General features: G+C 35.5%; 1 protein-coding gene across 5 annotated transcripts in view; it reads left to right on the top strand.

Moving 5' to 3' along the window:
• The window catches only part of nlgn1 (neuroligin 1), a 47413-nt gene extending 28519 nt beyond the window's left edge, over positions 1 to 18894 (top strand). For all 5 annotated transcript variants that reach the window (XM_058072977.1, XM_058072976.1, XM_058072978.1 and 2 more), the window contains 8 exons: positions 293 to 445; positions 520 to 732; positions 4134 to 4400; positions 6290 to 6651; positions 6721 to 6881; positions 10323 to 10479; positions 10557 to 10634; positions 13652 to 18894. In XM_058072977.1, the coding sequence (XP_057928960.1) occupies positions 293 to 445; positions 520 to 732; positions 4134 to 4400; positions 6290 to 6651; positions 6721 to 6881; positions 10323 to 10479; positions 10557 to 10634; positions 13652 to 14242 (1982 nt within the window). In that variant the 3' untranslated portion in view covers positions 14243 to 18894. The remainder of the gene's footprint in view (positions 1 to 292; positions 446 to 519; positions 733 to 4133; positions 4401 to 6289; positions 6652 to 6720; positions 6882 to 10322; positions 10480 to 10556; positions 10635 to 13651) is intronic.
• Positions 18895 to 18932: the final 38 nt, after the last annotated feature.

Genomic DNA, 18932 nt, shown 5'->3' on the forward strand with positions numbered 1-18932 from the left:
AGCCTAAGAAGGTAACCAAGACATGAGAAGCAAATTTGATGGTAACTTATTGTTTTTAGTGTATTTTGTAGCTGATTTAATACATGGGTCAAAACCCACCCGGTAACATAAGACAAGAGGAAGACACAAGAGGAAGGTTAAGATACCAAAAAAAAAAATTCAAGAGTCAATCACTGATGGCGGTATCTACATCTGGAGTCACAGCTTGGATGGACTGACTGAAACCTGGCTGCCAATTACCGCTAATAACGCACATCTAATCACTTCTTTCCCCCTCCTGGTCTATCTTTAGATATTAGGGAGAGTGGAAGCCCCAAACCGGTGATGGTTTTCATCCACGGAGGATCCTACATGGAAGGAACTGGGAACCTGTTTGATGGCAGCATCCTGGCAAGCTACGGCAACGTGATTGTCATAACCGTCAATTACCGTTTGGGTGTTCTTGGTAAGAATCCTGCCGTACTACACGGTCAGCTAGCCGGTATTTAAGATTAACATGGCTTTGTTCTCGCTTTGCAGGTTTCCTGAGTACCGGTGACCAGGCAGCCAAAGGGAATTACGGCCTCTTAGACCAAATCCAGGCTCTTCGCTGGACCAGTGAGAATATCGCAGCGTTTGGTGGCGATCCGTTACGTATTACTGTGTTTGGGTCAGGGGCTGGAGCTTCCTGCGTCAACCTTCTCACACTGTCTCACTACTCGGAGGGCAACCGTTGGAGCAACTCAACCAAAGGTAAAACCCGTAAGCCGGGGCCATTGGCCAATCTAACAAGAAAAAGTCATAATATTACCAGAATATCAATATAATATTATTAGCAAAATGAAGAAAATAGTAGTTTGGGGGAAAATTAGGTTGCGGAAAAAATTGAATGGAATAAACCAAATATTATGGGAATAAAATAACAATTACAAGAAGAAAATGTAGAATGTTGGAGCAGTTGGTAAAAATAATAATAATAATAATAATAATAATAATAATTTTATAAGGAAAAAGTCCAAATAAGATATAAATAAGAAGTGGTATTCTCACAAGAAAAAAAATATCATGAAAATGTAATTTTATTGTATTTATTTATTATTATGAATATAAATTATATTTATTAATTTTATTTTTTTTTTATTTTATTTTAATAGCATAGAGTTGAAATACTAAAGAAAATTACATTTATAATAATACAGTCATATTATGAGAAACGGGATGAAAATGTGTCATTTTGGGAAAATGTCATAATATCACGAAAAACATTTTTTTTTTACAAAAATTATTGAAGAACAATGTTTAGTTATTTAGAAAAAATAAGATTATTTTTCATATTTCCATATTTTTCAAATAATAAAAATATTTGAAAAAAAAGAGCAACACTGTTCATACAAATATGCTAATTTGTAGATTATTTTTCAAATTTTTCAAATAATTGTTTTTGAAAAACATGGAAAAAAGAGCAAACACTGTTCATACAAATATGCTTATTTGTAGATTATTTTTCATATTTTCCATATTTTTCAAATAACATTTTTTTTAAATATGGAAAAAAGAGCAAACACTGTTCATACAAATATGCTTATTTGTAGATTATTTTTCATATGTTTTGTATTTGTCATGTTATTCACATTTTTCACATTTTTCACATTTTTCACATTTTTCACATTTTTCATATTTTTTCATATTTTTTCATATTTGTCATATTTTTCAAATAATATTTTTTTTAATATGGAAAAAAGCAAACTGTTCATACAAATATGCTTATTTGTAGATTTTTTTTCATATTTTCCATATTTTTCAAATAATAAAAATTATTTGAAAAATATGGAAAAAAGAGCAAACACTGTTCATACAAATATGCTTATTTGTAGATTATTTTTCATATTTTCCATATTTTTCAAATAATAAAAAATATTTGAAAAATATGGAAAAAAAGAGCAAACACTGTTCATACAAATATGCTTTGTTCAATCATATCGGCCACCCCATTTTTACGGGTTCATGTCGGTATATGCTAACCTTGACTTTGTCCTCACCAGGATGTTTGTGCCACGTCCAAAATTGCAGCTTTCCAAACGCTATCCCTGCCAGCTTTGTTTAATCGTATTCTTATTCGTGACATTGTTAAGCCCTTTGAGGCTCTTTTGTGATTAAGGGCTATATAAATAAACTTGACTTGACTTGACTTGACATCTGAGCGCCGTCCCGTGTGGGCCGATGATGGCGCTAACTGGCGTTACAGCTGGTGTCCATTAACCTCCTTCCCCCGAGAGAATGATTGGATCTCTTCCAGTCCATACCATTAGACAGATGGATGTTGTAAAATCGTCATCACGGGGGGGGATTGAGTTGAGTTGAGCCGGTGAGCAGGTGATTTATTGATGACGTGTGGATGTATTGAATATGAATGTGGACGCGAGCGCTCCATGATGGCGGCAATAAAGATAGGAAGTACTTGACAGCGTAACTAGAATATGACCTGGGTCACCATCCTGGTGTGGATGTGTCTGGCATCGTTGTTTCATGTCTTCGCCACGGAGGGCCACATAAATGAAAAATGATAAACGAAAGGACATAAGAGCAACTCTGATATTTAAGCCTCATTTTCCAAAAATGACACCTTTTTTCCTCAATAATATTACCAGTTTATTCTTGCAAAATTGCATAATTTATTCTCTTAATATTTTGGCTTTATTCCCGTAAAATTACAGCTGTTTTTCTCATTTAATCTTCCAACTATTTCTTCTTCTTCTTCTATTTTTTTCTCCTAATTTCCATGATATTTACATTATTACTTTTTCCGCAGCCTAATTTTCCCAACATGGCAACTTTGTTTGTTGTTTGCTTTATTATGACTTTCTGATTTATGCCACAAAAATGACATTGTTAATAATAATCATAATATTATATAATGTCATAAAATGATGTCTCTTTCTCATTACATTTAAACTTCATATTTTGACATTATTCCTGTAAAATAAAATATTCCCGTTTCCTCATCATGTTATGACTCGCTCTGTTTTTCAGTCTGTGCTACTAAATTTTATAATACTGAAATTATTTTCCTCAATAATATTACCAGTTTATTCTTGCAAAATTGCTAAATTTATTCTCTTAATATTTTGGCTTTATTCCCGTAAAATTACAGCTGTTTTTCTCATTTAATTTTCCAACTATTTCTTCTTCTTCTTCTATTTTTTTCTCCTAATTTCCATAATATTTACATTATTACTTTTTCCGCAGCCTAATTTTCCCAACATGGCAACTTTGTTTGTTGTTTGCTTTATTATGACTTTCTGATTTATGCCTCAAAAATGACATTGTTAATAATAATCATAATATTATATAATGTCATAAAATGATGTCTCTTTCTCATTACATTTAAACTTCATATTTTGACATTATTCCTGTAAAATAAAATATTCCTGTTTCCTCATCATGTTATGATTCGCTCTGTTTTTCAGTCTGTGCTACTAAATTTTATAATACTGAAATTATTTTCCTCAATAATATTACCAGTTTATTCTTGCAAAATTGCTAAATTTATTCTCTTAATATTTTGGCTTTATTCCCGTAAAATTACAGCTGTTTTTCTCATTTAATTTTCCAACTATTTCTTCTTCTTCTTCTATTTTTTTCTCCTAATTTCCATAATATTTACATTATTACTTTTTCCGCAGCCTAATTTTCCCAACATGGCAACTTTGTTTGTTGTTTGCTTTATTATGACTTTCTGATTTATGCCTCAAAAATGACATTGTTAATAATAATCATAATATTATATAATGTCATAAAATGATGTCTCTTTCTCATTACATTTAAACTTCATATTTTGACATTATTCCTGTAAAATAAAATATTCCTGTTTCCTCATCATGTTATGATTCGCTCTGTTTTTCAGTCTGTGCTACTAAATTTTATAATACTGAAATTATTTTCCTCAATAATATTAGCAGTTTATTCTTGCAAAATTGCGTAATTTATTCTCTTAATATTTTGGCTTTATTCCTGTAAAATTACAGCTGTTTTTCTCATTTAATTTTCCAACTATTTTGCTGTTCTTCTTGTCCATTTCTTCTCCTTCCATAAATTGTGGACAACCATGATTGACGTCTTGAGTTACTTTTCCTTTCTCCCCTTGTCCATTTTAGGCCTGTTCCAGAGAGCCATTACCCAGAGCGGCACGGCGCTATCAAGCTGGGCTGTTAGCTTCCAGCCGGCTAAGTACGCCAGAATGTTGGCCCGGAAAGTGGGCTGCAATCTGGAGGACACCATAGAACTGGTGGCGTGTCTTCAGAGGAAACATTACAAGGAGTTGGTCGATCAAGACATCCAGCCGGCTCGCTACCACATCGCCTTTGGACCCGTTATCGATGGCGATGTCATCCCTGACGACCCTCAGATACTCATGGAGCAAGGTACGTGGAAGCACTTTGCACGGACAGTCAATACAGTGGAGCCTTGGTTAGCGTCGTCAAGGTCAGACACTAACCCAAACGTACCTCAACCAAATCTGTTCTACATTAGAAAGAATGAACGCTAATAATGAAATTCAAGGTACTAATCATGAAATCCAAGGTACTAATCATGAAATCCAAGGTACTAATCATGAAATCCAAGGTACTAATCATGAAATCCAAGGTACTAATAATGAAATTCAAGGTACTAATCATGAAATCCAAGGTACTACTCATGAAATTCAAGGTACTAATCATGAAATACAAGGTACTAATCATGAAATACAAGGTACTAATCATGAAATACAAGGTACTACTAATGAAATCCAATGTACTAATCATGAAATCCAAGGTACTACTCATGAAATTCAAGGTACTAATCATGAAATCCAAGGTACTAATCATGAAATTCAAGTTACTAATCATGAAATACGAGGTACTAATCATGAAATCCAAGGTACTACTAATGAAATCCAATGTACTAATCATGAAATCCAAGGTACTAATCATGAAATCCGAGATACTAATCATGAAATCCGAGGTACTAATCATGAAATTCGAGTTACTAATCATGAAATCCAAGGTACTAATCATGAAATCCGAGGTACTAATCATGAAATCCGAGGTACTAATCATGAAATCCGAGTTACTAATCATGAAATCCGAGGTACTAATCATGAAATCCGAGGTACTAATCATGAAATCCGAGTTACTACTCATGAAATCCGAGTTACTAATCATGAAATCCAAGGTACTAATCATGGAATTCAAGGTACTTATCATGAAATTCAAGTTACTAATCACGAAACCGAGGTACTAATCACGAAATCCGAGGTACTAATCATGAAATCCGAGGTACAAATCATGAAATCCGAGGTCCAAATCATGAAATTCAAGGTACTAATCATGAAATTCAAGGTACTAATGATGAAATCCAAGGTACTAATGATGAAATCCAAGGTACTACTCATGAAATCCAAGGTACTACTCATGAAATCCAAGGTACTAATCATGTGAAATCCAAGGTACTAATCATGTGAAATCCAAGGTACTAATCATGAAATCCAAGGTACTTTTTTATTCAGTACTAGGGCTGGGCCAATGGATTTAGGTTGAATATCCATATACCATATACATATATCCCCATATTTGTAGACAAAATATATGTCAAAGTATTTTAAAAATGTAAACAATCTTATAGAAAAACTGCAGAAATAAAAAAGTATTTTTTTATTTATTTTTAAGTTAAATCTAATGTTGAATCTTGAGTGCAGTCACGGTCGTCTCTCTGCAGCAGGGTTAGCACCGTTAGCGCTTCCATCTCATGTTCCCCATGACCACAGACGGTAAACATGCTTGATACCGTCATTATACAGCAACCTTTATACCGTCTTTATCGTTGTTCACTCCCGCTACGCAGCCTCTCCTCCTCCGTATCCCAGCAGGGATCTCCGGTTGCTCGGTGTAGTGAGGGGTGCTCAGAGCTAACAGCTGCTACCGAGTGTAAATAAAGGAGCAAATGTAAAGCTACAAACGTAACGAGATGAACATCCATAGCTGCACACTTTCTTAAGAGGTTGCTATGGCACCAAAAAACATAAGAAAGTAATAAATGAAGTATTTTAAAATATAAAAACACAGCGGAAAATACTGAGCTGCTGTAACTAGCTTGCGTTCGAGCGGCGCCATCTTGGAATATGACACCTCCGCATCAAATCCAGTCTATATCCATATGAACCATATGCTTGTTCTTCATATGGAACTTCAAAGAAATATAGATATTTTAAAATATCAATACGTAGTACTCCTTAGTACTTACCAGTACAGCAATCTTTTCTGTCTTTTTCCAGGTGAATTCCTGAACTACGATATCATGCTGGGAGTCAACCAAGGGGAGGGCCTTAAATTTGTGGAGCTGATCGTGGACAATGAAAACGGCGTCCAGGCCAACGACTTTGACTACGCCGTGTCCAGCTTCGTGGACGACCTCTACGGCTATCCGGAGGGCAAAGACGTCCTCCGAGAGACCATCAAGTTCATGTACACCGACTGGGCCGACAGACACAACCCGGAGACGCGCAGGAAGACGCTGCTGGCGCTCTTCACCGATCACCAGTGGGTGGCCCCCGCCGTGGCCACCGCTGACCTGCACTCCAGCTTCGGGTCGCCCACGTACTTCTACGCTTTCTACCATCACTGTCAAACAGAACAGGTGGGGGCTCTGGCAGCCTTTGTGTACAAACGAAGTATTGCTCTTGCAATGACTCCTGTTCCTCATAAGGTGCCGCCCTGGGCGGATGCATCGCATGGCGATGAGATCCCGTACGTGTTCGGCCTGCCAATGATTGGACCCACCGAGTTGTTTCCCTGCAACTTCTCCAAGAACGACGTGATGCTCAGTGCCGTGATGATGACTTACTGGACCAACTTCGCCAAAACCGGGTATGCATGTGCTAGCATAGCATCCTACCCATCCATTCCTTTCACCGGAATAACCTTTAAAAAAGCCATCTAGTCAGAAAATAATGTAATATTATGAAGAAAAAAAATCATCATTTTAGTAATGCAATATTAAAGAAAAAAATGATTACCATTACTAAAATTATGATTTTTTTCTTCATAATATTACATTATTATGAAGGAAAAAATCATCAATATTAAAGAAAGAAAAATGGTTACCATTGCTATTACTAAAATGATGATTTTTTATTCATAATATTGTAATATTATTATTTTTATTATATATTATATATATTATTTTTATATTTTCTTCATAATATTACATTATTATGAACAAAAATAATCATCATTTTAGTAATGTAATGGTAACCATTTTCCTTTCTTTAATATTGATTATTTTTAATATTATAATATATTATTATAATAATAGTATAATAATAATAATAATAATATTACATTGTTATGATAAAAAATCATCAATATTAAAGAAAAAAAATGGTTACCATTACCATTACTAAAATGATGATTTTTTTCTTCATAATAATGTAATATTATTTTTATTATCTTATTATATTATTATATATATTATTATATTAATATATATTTTTTCTTCATAATATTACATTATTATGAAAAAAATCATCATTTTACTAATGGTAATGGTCTTTCTTTAATATTGATGATTTTTAATATTATAATATATAATATATAATAATAATAAAATAATAATATTACATTATTATGAAGAAAAAAATCATCATTTTAGTAATGGTAATGGTAACCATTTTTTTCTTTAATATTGCAACTTTATGCGCCTAAAAGAAAGAAAAAAACATAATTTTAGTAATGGTAATGATTAATATTACCATTACTAAAATGATGACTTCTTTACTTCATAATATTACATTATTATGAAGAAAAAAATCATCATTTTAGTAACGGTAATGGTAACCATTACCATTACTAAAATAATGATTTTTTTCTTCATAATATTACATTATTATGAAGAAGAAAATGATGATGAGTTTTTTCTTCATAATATTACATTATTATGAAGAAAAAAATGATGATGAGTTTTTTTCTTCATAATATTACATTATTATGAAGACGGAAATCATCATTTTAGTAACGGTAATGGTTACCATTACCTTTACTAAAATAATGATTTTTTTCTTTCTTTTAGGAGCATAAAGTTGCAATATTAAAGAAAAAAAACATTATTTTTTTAAAGTCATATCACGATGAACAAAATTGTCATTTTTTTGGCTGCAGAAAAACTTACAGTATAAAGTCAAAACAATTTGGGATAAAGTTAGAATTATGAGAAGAACATTTATGAGAAGAAAGTTGAAACTAACTTGGAATTAAGACAAAGCAACAGCAGAAATGGAAAAGAGCATTTCACGAGAATAAAGTCTAAATATTAAAGGAAAAATGTCATATTCAATGAGACAAAAAAATGTAAATTTAGAAATATTTTTTTATATTTTATAATATATTTCTAAAAATATTATATTTTTAGAAATAATTTATTTGAAATATTAAAATATACATTATTTGTACCAGTCTGAATTATATGAGAAGTAAAGTCGTAATTTCTGGAAACTTAGGTCCTTTATCTCCAAGCAGCAAGAACTCCTGAGTTCCTCCTAACATGCTTCCTGGTTCAAGTTTTCACCGTTTTTTTATCCATCGCTGCCCGAGCACCCCCACTCCTTCCCTCCTCTTGTTTAATTGGTCGGAAGAGGCTAGCTTGCCGCGGAACATCCCATGCCGGAGGAGACGGATGAGTCCCAGAAAGAGAGAGACGTGTGAGAAGATGAACAATGAAGTAATTACATGATACGGTGCCCTTCGGGTGATAATGATGGAAGCAGTGGCCCCGTTGGCCAAATGAGGTGTCAAAGAATTGACGGAACAGCGGAGTGAAAATTGAAGCGAGACTGCAGCCACGCAGGTGGAGAAGAAGTTGGCAGTAATGACGGCAAAACAAATTGCAGCGCTACACAACGAGCGACAGTAATTAAGATATCAGACAGGCAAGAAAAGGCCTATTAATTACTGGAAAAAGGCCGATGAGGAGCAAAAAAAAGACAGCGGAGGAGCGAAAAGGAAGCCACAAATCTCCAGAATAGGACGGATCTGAACAAGAGAAACACGACAACAAGGATGATGGCAAATAGAACAACACGCCATTCCGATGGACGGATCATAACACGAATGAGATGTGGAATGGATGAGAGAGCAAGACGCACACACAAATGGTCTCACCGTGACTGGGCTTCCACCAAAGCCAGTGTGTGAAATGAAAATAAATTTAAATAAATTAATAAAATAAAAAATGATTCATGAATGAATGAATCATTTTTTATTTTATTAATTTATTTACAATTTTTTTTATTTTTTTGTCCTGTACCAAAGTAGGAGGTGATATGAGCATCCGAAAAATTATTCATGAATGAATGAATGAATATTTTTTTATTTTATTAATGTATTTTATTTTTATTTATTTTGTTTATTTTATTTTAGTCTTGAACCAGTTTTTGAACCTGTTTTAAATTAAAATAAATTAATAAAATAAAAAATTCATTCATTCATGAATAATTTTTTATTTAATAAAATAAAAAAATATTAATTCATTCATTCATTCATGAATCATTTTTTATTTAATAAAATAAAAAAATATTCATTCATTCATTCATGAATCATTTTTTATTTTATTAATTTATTTAAATTTAAAATAGGTTCAAAAACTGGTTCAAGACTAAAATAAAATAAACAAAATAAATAAAAATAACATAAATTAATAAAAATACGAAAATATTCATTCATTCATTCATTCATTCATGAATAATTTTTTGGATGCTCATATCACCTCCTACTTTGGTACAGGACAAAAAAAATGTAAATAAATTTAAAAAGTAAAAAAAAAATTAATAAAAATTAATAAAATAAATTAATAAATAAAATAAATTTGCTAAATACAAGGATGAAGAGTCTTGAACCAGTCATGATGTGCTATATATATCACTATATTGACACTTACTATGGTACCCATTATGGCATTGGATGCTCATATCAAAAAATAAAAAAAATAATTAAAATAATAATTACAAAAAATATAAATAAAAAATATATAAATTACAAAAATTTTATTAATTTTTTAAAATTTTTTAAATTAAAAAATGTATAAAATAAAATTAAAAATTATATTTGGAAAGCAGGAAGTGAACAAATGTAACAGTTAGTGATTGTAAAAGTACCAGACGGAGGGGTAGGATTTAATAAGCTTTGCTTCTTCCTACTCCTTTTGGACATGTGGAACTGGGAACTGATTATGGGATGCAATCAATTGTAATCTGATGCATGTTCAAATGAAATTAAACCATTACCATTACCATAATGCATATTGTTTATTTCCAGGGACCCCAATCAGCCTGTACCGCAGGACACCAAATTCATCCACACCAAGCCCAACCGCTTTGAGGAAGTGGCATGGACACGCTACAACCAGAAAGACCAGCTCTACCTACACATCGGCCTCAAACCCCGGGTCAAAGAGCACTACCGCGCCAACAAGGTAACCCCAAACCTTGGTGCTCGGTATGAAGCTCTGTATGACCGTGGAATTATGGTATCTTCTTGTCATCCCTCCAGGTGAATTTGTGGCTGGAGTTGGTTCCTCATCTGCACAGCCTTAATGACGTCACCCAGCTCATTCCCACCACCACCAAGGTAGGAAGTTCTCAAAGTTCTGCTTCACAAAGTTATCTCAAGGCACTTTCAATCGAACCCAACGTGGTCCTTTGTGTTATGAGCGGATGATTTTTCCGCAGTGTTAGAGGAGATGCCTGGAGCAGATCTTTCTAGCTGCAAGGTGACTTCCTGTCATTCCCATTGCAGCCATGGCAAGTCTCCGTCAGGTTCTCGCAGTGTTTTATGGCCTTTACGGTCTGAGGAACCCAATCAAGGTCTACACAAGAAGAAGACCTGTAGGTTTACCAATCCAATCCAGTCCAATCAGGAAATAAGGAAAGTGTTAGGATGTTCTGGGACGTAATAATAATATATAATAATATTACATTATTATAAAGAAAAAAATCATCATTTTAGTAATGGTAATGGTAACCATTTTTTCTTTAATATTGCAACTTTATGCTCCTAAAAGAAAGAAAAAGAAAAAGAAAAAAAATGATGATTTTTTTTCTTCATAATATTACATTATTATGAAGAAAAAAATAATCATTTTAGTAATTACTAAAATGTTGATTTTTTTACTTATTATAATTATAATTATACTTATTATTATTATAATATTACATTATTATGAAGATAAAAATGATGAGTTTTTTCTTCATAATATTACATTATGAAGAAAAAAAGATGATGAGTTTTTTCTTCATAATATTACATTATTATGAAGAAAAAAAGATGATGAGTTTTTTCTTCATAATACGTTATTATGAAGACAAAAATCATCATTTTAAAATGTTTTTTTTCTTCATATTTCATTATTATGAAGAAAAAAATGATGAGTTTTTTCTTCATAATATTACATTATTATGAAGAAAAAAAGATGATGAGTTTTTTCTTCATAATACATTATTATGAAGACAAAAATCATCATTTTAAAATGTTTTTTTTTCTTCATATTTCATTATTATGAAGAAAAAAATTATGAGTTTTTTCTTCATAATATTACATTATTATGAAGAAAAAAATGATGATGAGTTTTTTCTTCATAATACGTTATTATGAAGACAAATCATCATTTTAAAATGTTTTTTTCTTCATAATATTTCATTATTATGAAGAAAAAAATTATGAGTTTTTTCTTCATATTACATTATTATAAAGAAAAAAATGATGATGAGTTTTTTTTCATAATAATACATTATTATGAAGAAAAAAATGATGAGTTTTTTCTTTATAATTTCTTTGTAATATTATTATGAATTAAAAAATCATCATTTTAGTAATGGTAACCATTACATTACTAAAATTATGATTTTTTTCTTTCTTTTAGGGGCATGAAGTTGCAATAATAAAGGGAAAAAAACTTTTTTTAAAAGTCATATCACGATGAACAAAATTGTCATTTTTTTGGCTGCAGAAAAACTTCCAGTATAATGTCAGAAGAAAGTCAAAACAATATATGGATTAAAGTTAGAATTATGAGAAGAACATTTATGGGAAGAAAGTTGAAACAGTTGGAATCAAAGTGTTAGGATGTTCTGGGACAAACCAGGAAGCACCAAAACCGAAGTTTACCATGAATGGAAAACTGCAGGAACACCACAGTCCCGGTCTCATAGTGACGCCACTTTTACCTCACCGTGGACAATTCCTCTTCTGAAAGCTGGAATATTGACCCGTTTTTCCAAGACGACGCAAAATATCGGAGTCGGAGTCAAAGCGAGGCTCTATTATCTTATCTTCTCTGGAAGGAAATTGATTCTGACAGCTGTCTTATTTTGGTGTAAATAAAAGGGGGGGATCGAACTCGATTGCCCTCGACTGTCAAATGCAAAATGGAGTCTTGTTCCCAAAAGAAGTGTACAAAAAACCTCCTTCAGCGAGAACTCAGAACTACGGTTCAGTAAAACCGGATAGGAGTCCAGCATGAGGAAACAATCCAGGTCTGGGTAGATCTGGTTGGGTAGAAAAACGGCAGCTCCAATGGGAACAACCAATGAGGTTGAGGGACCACGAGGTTCCTGCATCGTTCTTGTTGATCCCGTTCAGGTCTGATGCACGAATGCTTCCCTTGTCCGGTCCTTGATGTTGTCACTCAAGTATTACTGTAACGTGGCGGTTCTCACGATGGGCCGTTCCGGTCCCCTTTCTTTCAAGACCGATGGATTGGTCCGATGACCCATTTGGTTTGGTTTGGATCTCAGGATGCAGCCATCGAGGCAAAATGGAGTCTTGTTCCCAAAAGAAGTGTCCAAAAAACCACCTTCAGCGAGAACTCAGAACTATGGTTCAGTAAAACCGGATAGGAGTCCAGCATGAGGAAACAATCCAGGTCTGGGTAGGTCTGGTTGGGTAGAAAGACAGCAGCTCCAATGGGAACGACCAATGAATTTGAGGGACCACGAGGTTCCTGCATCGTTCTTGTTGATCCCGTTCAGGTCTGATGCACGAATGCTTCTCTTGTCCGGTCCTTGATGTCGTCACTCAAGTATTACTGTAACGTGGCGGTTCTCACGATGGGCCGTTCCGGTCCCCTTTCTTTCAAGACCGATGGATTGGTCCGATGACCCATTTGGTTTGGTTTGGATCTCAGGATGCAGACACCAAAAGAAGTGTACAAAAAGAGTACAAAAAACCTCCTTTAGTGAGAACTCAGAACTACGGTTCAGTAAAACCGGATAGGAGTCCAGCATGAGGAAACAATCCAGGTCTGGGTAGGTCTGGTTGGGTAGAAAGACGGCAGCTCCAATGGGAACGACCAATGAATTTGAGGGACCACGAGGTTCCTGCATCGTTCTCGTTGATCCCGTTCAGGTAACGTTGTGGTTATCACGATGGACCGCTCCCCTTTCTTTCAAGACCAATGGATCAGTCCGATGACCCGAAGTTTTCGGTCTTTCAGCATCTTTTGGCTTTCATGTGTCACACCAGCGTTTTTAGGAGTCGTAGATTCGAATCCAGCTCGATCCAAATACCAACGGTACCGCAGACCGGCCCCGCCCACCAGCGCTAGACCCTGAGTAAGCTTGTCTTTGTGTTGTTATTCCTTTCTTCAGATCCCACCGTCAGACACCAGCAACCGCACCCCAAAACCGAAGTCGTTTGTGACCAAGAACCCCAACCCAAGCCCATCGCCGACCGAGACCCAGGATAGCCACAACCAACCGCATCTGGTGGACCAGCGGGACTACTCCACGGAGCTGTCGGTGACCATCGCCGTGGGAGCCTCCCTGCTCTTCCTCAACATCCTAGCCTTCGCCGCGCTGTACTACAAGAAGGACAAGCACCGCCACGACATCCACAAGCGCTGCAGCCCCCAACGCAACGCCGCCAACGACCTGGCGCACACCCAGGAAGAGGAAATCATGTCCCTTCAGATGAAGCAGCACTCGGACCTGGAGCAGGAATGCCGGCAGCTAGCCGACTCCCTGAACCCTCACGACGTGCTGCTAAGGACTACCTGCCCCCCCGACTACACCCTGGCCATGAGGCGGTCCCCGGACGACATCCCCCTCATGACGCCCAACACCATAACTATGATCCCCAGCACCATGGGGCGCCTCACCTCGCTCCAGTCCTTCAGCACCTTCCCCAGCAGCGGGCAGAGCAACACCCTGCCCCACCCCCATTCCACCACACGGGTATAGCCCCCGGACGCACCGGATTTGGGGACATCTTTACCGGGAGGTTGTCGGTGCAAAACCCGCCTGAAGCAACGCTTCCGCTTCAGCTCTTATCCGTGGATGTTTGGCACTCGGGCCGCAGCAGGGAACGTCATTTTTGATAAGTCGGAAGTAGAAAATATCCAGAAGACGACAGCAATCAGTCAAAAACATTTGGGATATATTTTTCATTCTTTTTACGCTGAAATAAAAAAGACGAATAAAAAACATAAAAACATAAAAATATCTCGGCGGTGCAAAGACGAGCTGAGACATCTTTGTAAGAGATAGATGATGCACTCCAGACTTCCGTGGGACAGATTCCATTTCCATCTATTAAGGCATGTGTTGACAATGGGGGGCGGGGAGGGGGGGGTCATTTTTTTTTTCTTGAAAAGATAAAAAAATCTGAAAAACAACGGAAGTGAAACACAATATGCACAATGGAAAAACCTTAAGAAATGTTTTTTGGGGGGTTTTGGGTGGAAGGATAGAACCTACTAGAATATGGAATTCTGCACTTTTCAGCATCACGGCTTTCTAGTCTTTCTATTGGGTCCATCTATTTTATTCTATTCTATTCTACTCTACTCTACAATTCCCAGCGAGACTCAACCACGGGAATGCCGACACAAACGATGTAGAAACGGAATTCAACCAAACGGTTATGGGGACTGACTGGCTACCCCCCCCTCATCTCAGCTGGGATAGACTCCAGCTTAACCGAGAACCCGGAATCGGATAACGAGGAAACACAAGTGGATCATTTTCACCCCTCCCCTTTTCATTCATCCATTTTGGTTGGATTTCGTAATTTGATGGAAAAACTCCGCACAGGACGACGGGGGACCTCAGCCTCCATTGTGGATGTCGTCTTGGGTGGAATTTGGGTCAAAGACCCCGCCGGTTGTGCATACGGGGAAAATACAAATATATCTTAATACCGGTTGGGAATACGAGGACACTCTTTGCACTCTATATGTTGGCACGTAATTCAATTAGTTGTATTGTATCATTTTGATATGAAAATCCATACGCTACGGTATTCCACCACTTTACGCACATCGGTAATAACTTGTGTCATTGCCCTTTTTTCAACATTTAATAAACCATGCATTGGCTAACCATTTGTATGGAAAAGTCTTGGTACTCGGTGGTACGTGGAGAAACACGCTAGGCAACGTTATAAATAAACAAACACGCTAGGTCATGTTATAAATAAACAAACACGCTAGGTCAAGTTATAAACAAACACGCTAGGCCACGTTATAAACAAACACGCTAGACCACGTTATAAACAAACAAACACACTAGGCCACGTTATAAACAAACAAACACGCTAGGCCGCGTTATAAATAAACAAAGACGCTAGGCCATGTTATAAATAAACACGCTAGGCCACGTTATAAACAAACAAACATGCTAGGCCACGTTATTAATGAACAAACACGCTAGGCCACGTTATAAATAAACAAACACGCTAGGCCACGTTATTAATGAACAAACACGCTAGGCCACGTTATAAATAAAACACGCTAGGCCACGTTATAAATAAACAAACACGCTAGGCCACATTATTAATGAACAAACACGCTAGGCCGCGTAAAAAACAAACAAACATGCTAGGCCACGTTATAAATAAACTAACATGCTAGGCCACATTATTAATGAACAAACACGCTAGGCCACGTTATAAACAAACAAACACGCTAGGCCAAGTTATAAATAAACAAACACGCTAGGCCAAGTTATAAATAAACAAACACGCTAGGCCACGTTATAAACAAACAAACACGCTAGGCCACGTTATAAATAAACAAACATGCTAGGCCACGTTATAAACAAACAAACATGCTAGGCCACGGCCTCGTGTTTCCCTCCTGTCACGTTCTTAACTCGGGACATTTTCTTTGCTTTGCATAACAACAAGAGCAGGACCTTTTTCTCTTGAATGTATTTGTGGGCGTTGGAAACATCACCAGTGACTCAACTGGGATATAAACAAACACGCTAGGTCAAGTTATAACACAAACACGCGAGGCCAAGTTATAAATAAACAGACACGCTAGGCCACGTTATAAACAAACAAACATGCTAGGCCATGTTATAAATAAACAAACACGCTAGGCCACGTTATAAATAAACAAACACGCTAGGCCACATTATAAATAAACAAACACGCTAGGCCACGTTATGAACAAACAAACACGCTAGGCCACGTTATAAACAAACAAACACGCTAGGCCAAGTTATAAACAAACAAACATGCTAGGCCACGGCCTCGTGTTTCCCTCCTGTCACGTTCTTAACTCGGGACATTTTCTTTGCTTTGCATAACAACAAGAGCAGGACCTTTTTCTCTTGAATGTATTTGTGGGCGTTGGAAACATCACCAGTGACTCAACTGGGATTGGCGGGAATAAAATAGCTACTCAAGCTAGCATATTAGCTTAGCACAAACACGGGTGCCACATCGGCATTGAAATCGTTTTTCTGTGACCCCTACAAGTAAATCATATGGCCACATTGAAAAAAATCAAGAAAAAACATTTCTCATTTCTGAGAAAAATAGAAAATATATACGAGAATATTTGTTGTACATTTATGAGAATAAAAAGTTGTAATATTACCTTTGCCTGAGGCCAAAGGTCACGAAAGTTCCCTCTTTTCATAGCTGCCACAAGCAATGCCTGTTTTGACAAAGTATTAAACGTTTTTGAGAATAAAGCCAGACATTTACTACAAAAAAATGTATATTTTACGAGAAGACTGTGGTATATTTACGAGAAAAAGTAGTCATATTATAGAATAATGTGGTATATTTATGAGAAAGTGGTAATATTACAGAATAAAGTGGTAGATTTATGCGAAAGTAGTAATATTATCAGAAGACTGTTATATTTACGAGAAAAAGTAGTCATACTACAGAATAAAGTGGTATATTTATGAGAAAAAATACTCCTATTACCAGAATAAAGTGGTATATTTATGACAAAGTAGTAATATTACCAGAATAAAGTGGTAGATTTTATGAGAAAGTAGTAATATTACCAGAATAAAGTGGTAGATTTTATGAGAAAGTAGTAATATTACCAAAAGAATGTGGTATATTTACAAGACAAAGTAGTCATATTACAGAATAAAGTGGTATATTTATGAGAAAGGGGTAATATTACAGAATAAAGTGGTAGATTTATGAGAAAGTGGTAATATTACGAGAATAAAGTGGTAGATTTATGAAAAAGTAGTACTATTACAAGAAGAATGTGGTATATTTAAGAGAAAAAGTATTCCTATTGCCAGAATAAAGTGGTATATTTATGAGAAAGTAGTAATATTACCAGAATAAAGTGGTAGATTTTATGAAAAAGTAGTACTATTACAAGAAGAATGTGGTATATTTAAGAGAAAAAGTATTCCTATTACCAGAATAAAGTGGTATATTTATGAGAAAGTAGTAATATTACCAGAATAAAGTGGTAGACTTATGAGAAAGTAGTATTATTACCAGAAGAATGTGGTATATTTAAGGGAAAAAGTATTCCTATTACCAGAATAAAGTGGTAGATTTTATGAGAAAGTAGTAATATTTCCAGAATAAAGTGGTAGATATATGAGAAAGTAGTAATATTACCAGAATAAAGTGGTAGATTTTATGAGAAAGTAGTAATATTACCAGAATAAAGTGGTATATTCATGAGAAAGTAGTAATATTACGAGAAGAATGTGGTATATTTACGAGAAAAAGTATTCATATTACAAAAATAAAGTGGTATATTTATGAGAAAGTGGTAATATTACAGAATAAAGTGGTAGATTTATGAGAAAGGGGTAATATTACAGAATAAAGTGGTAGATTTATGAGAACGTAGTAATATTACGAGAAGACTGTGCTATATTTATATTACATAATGTAGTATATTTACGAGAAAAAGTAGTAATGTTACGATAATAAAGTGGTATATTTATGAGGAAAAGGTAGTCATATTACCAGAATAAAGTGGTATATTTCTGAGAAAAAGTGTGAATATTTTTCCAAGAATAAAGTAGTACGTTGAAGTTCCAGGCACTTCCTGAGACGGCTATGAAAAAGGGGGATTTCTGTGACCTTTGGAGGGGGCGGGCTAAGGAAGGCTAGCTAGACATGCTAGTCTGTTGCGTTTTGCTGCCACATTATAAATAAAGGTTTGCCTGAAGCAAGAGGAAAGATCCTTCATGGAGAACCTGCTAGTCGGTCTGGAGGACCAGACCTGAGATGATTGACGCCAATGAGAAATTAGAGCAACCATCACACAAGTCGTGGCTTTTTTTTCGAATTCATTTTCGGTTTCACAAAGACGAGCACCCGTCCCGGTTCGGTGAAAAGGCGGAACATTTGACGGACAGGTTTCTGACTTTCCGCCTTGATGGAGCCACCTTCATCAACGTTTCATTCCCAACATCCGTTGATTTCAAAAAACTGCAAGAAGGTGAGATTCGAACACAAAATGTGAAACACGGCAAAGTGGGGCCGGGCAAAATGGGTGGCAGGGAAGGTCCTCCTCCAACCTCCGATATTTCTTCTTCCGATGCGCCAACATTAAAATTTGATATGTGTTTGTTAGATTCTCTGTTGTAACAATTCTTCTTGACAATAAATTTTCAACTGTTGTAAATCTGTTTGATTTGACTTTTT

Source organism: Doryrhamphus excisus, chromosome 5 (genome assembly GCF_030265055.1).
Source record: "Doryrhamphus excisus isolate RoL2022-K1 chromosome 5, RoL_Dexc_1.0, whole genome shotgun sequence".
In the NCBI taxonomy this organism is placed as follows: domain Eukaryota; kingdom Metazoa; phylum Chordata; class Actinopteri; order Syngnathiformes; family Syngnathidae; genus Doryrhamphus; species Doryrhamphus excisus.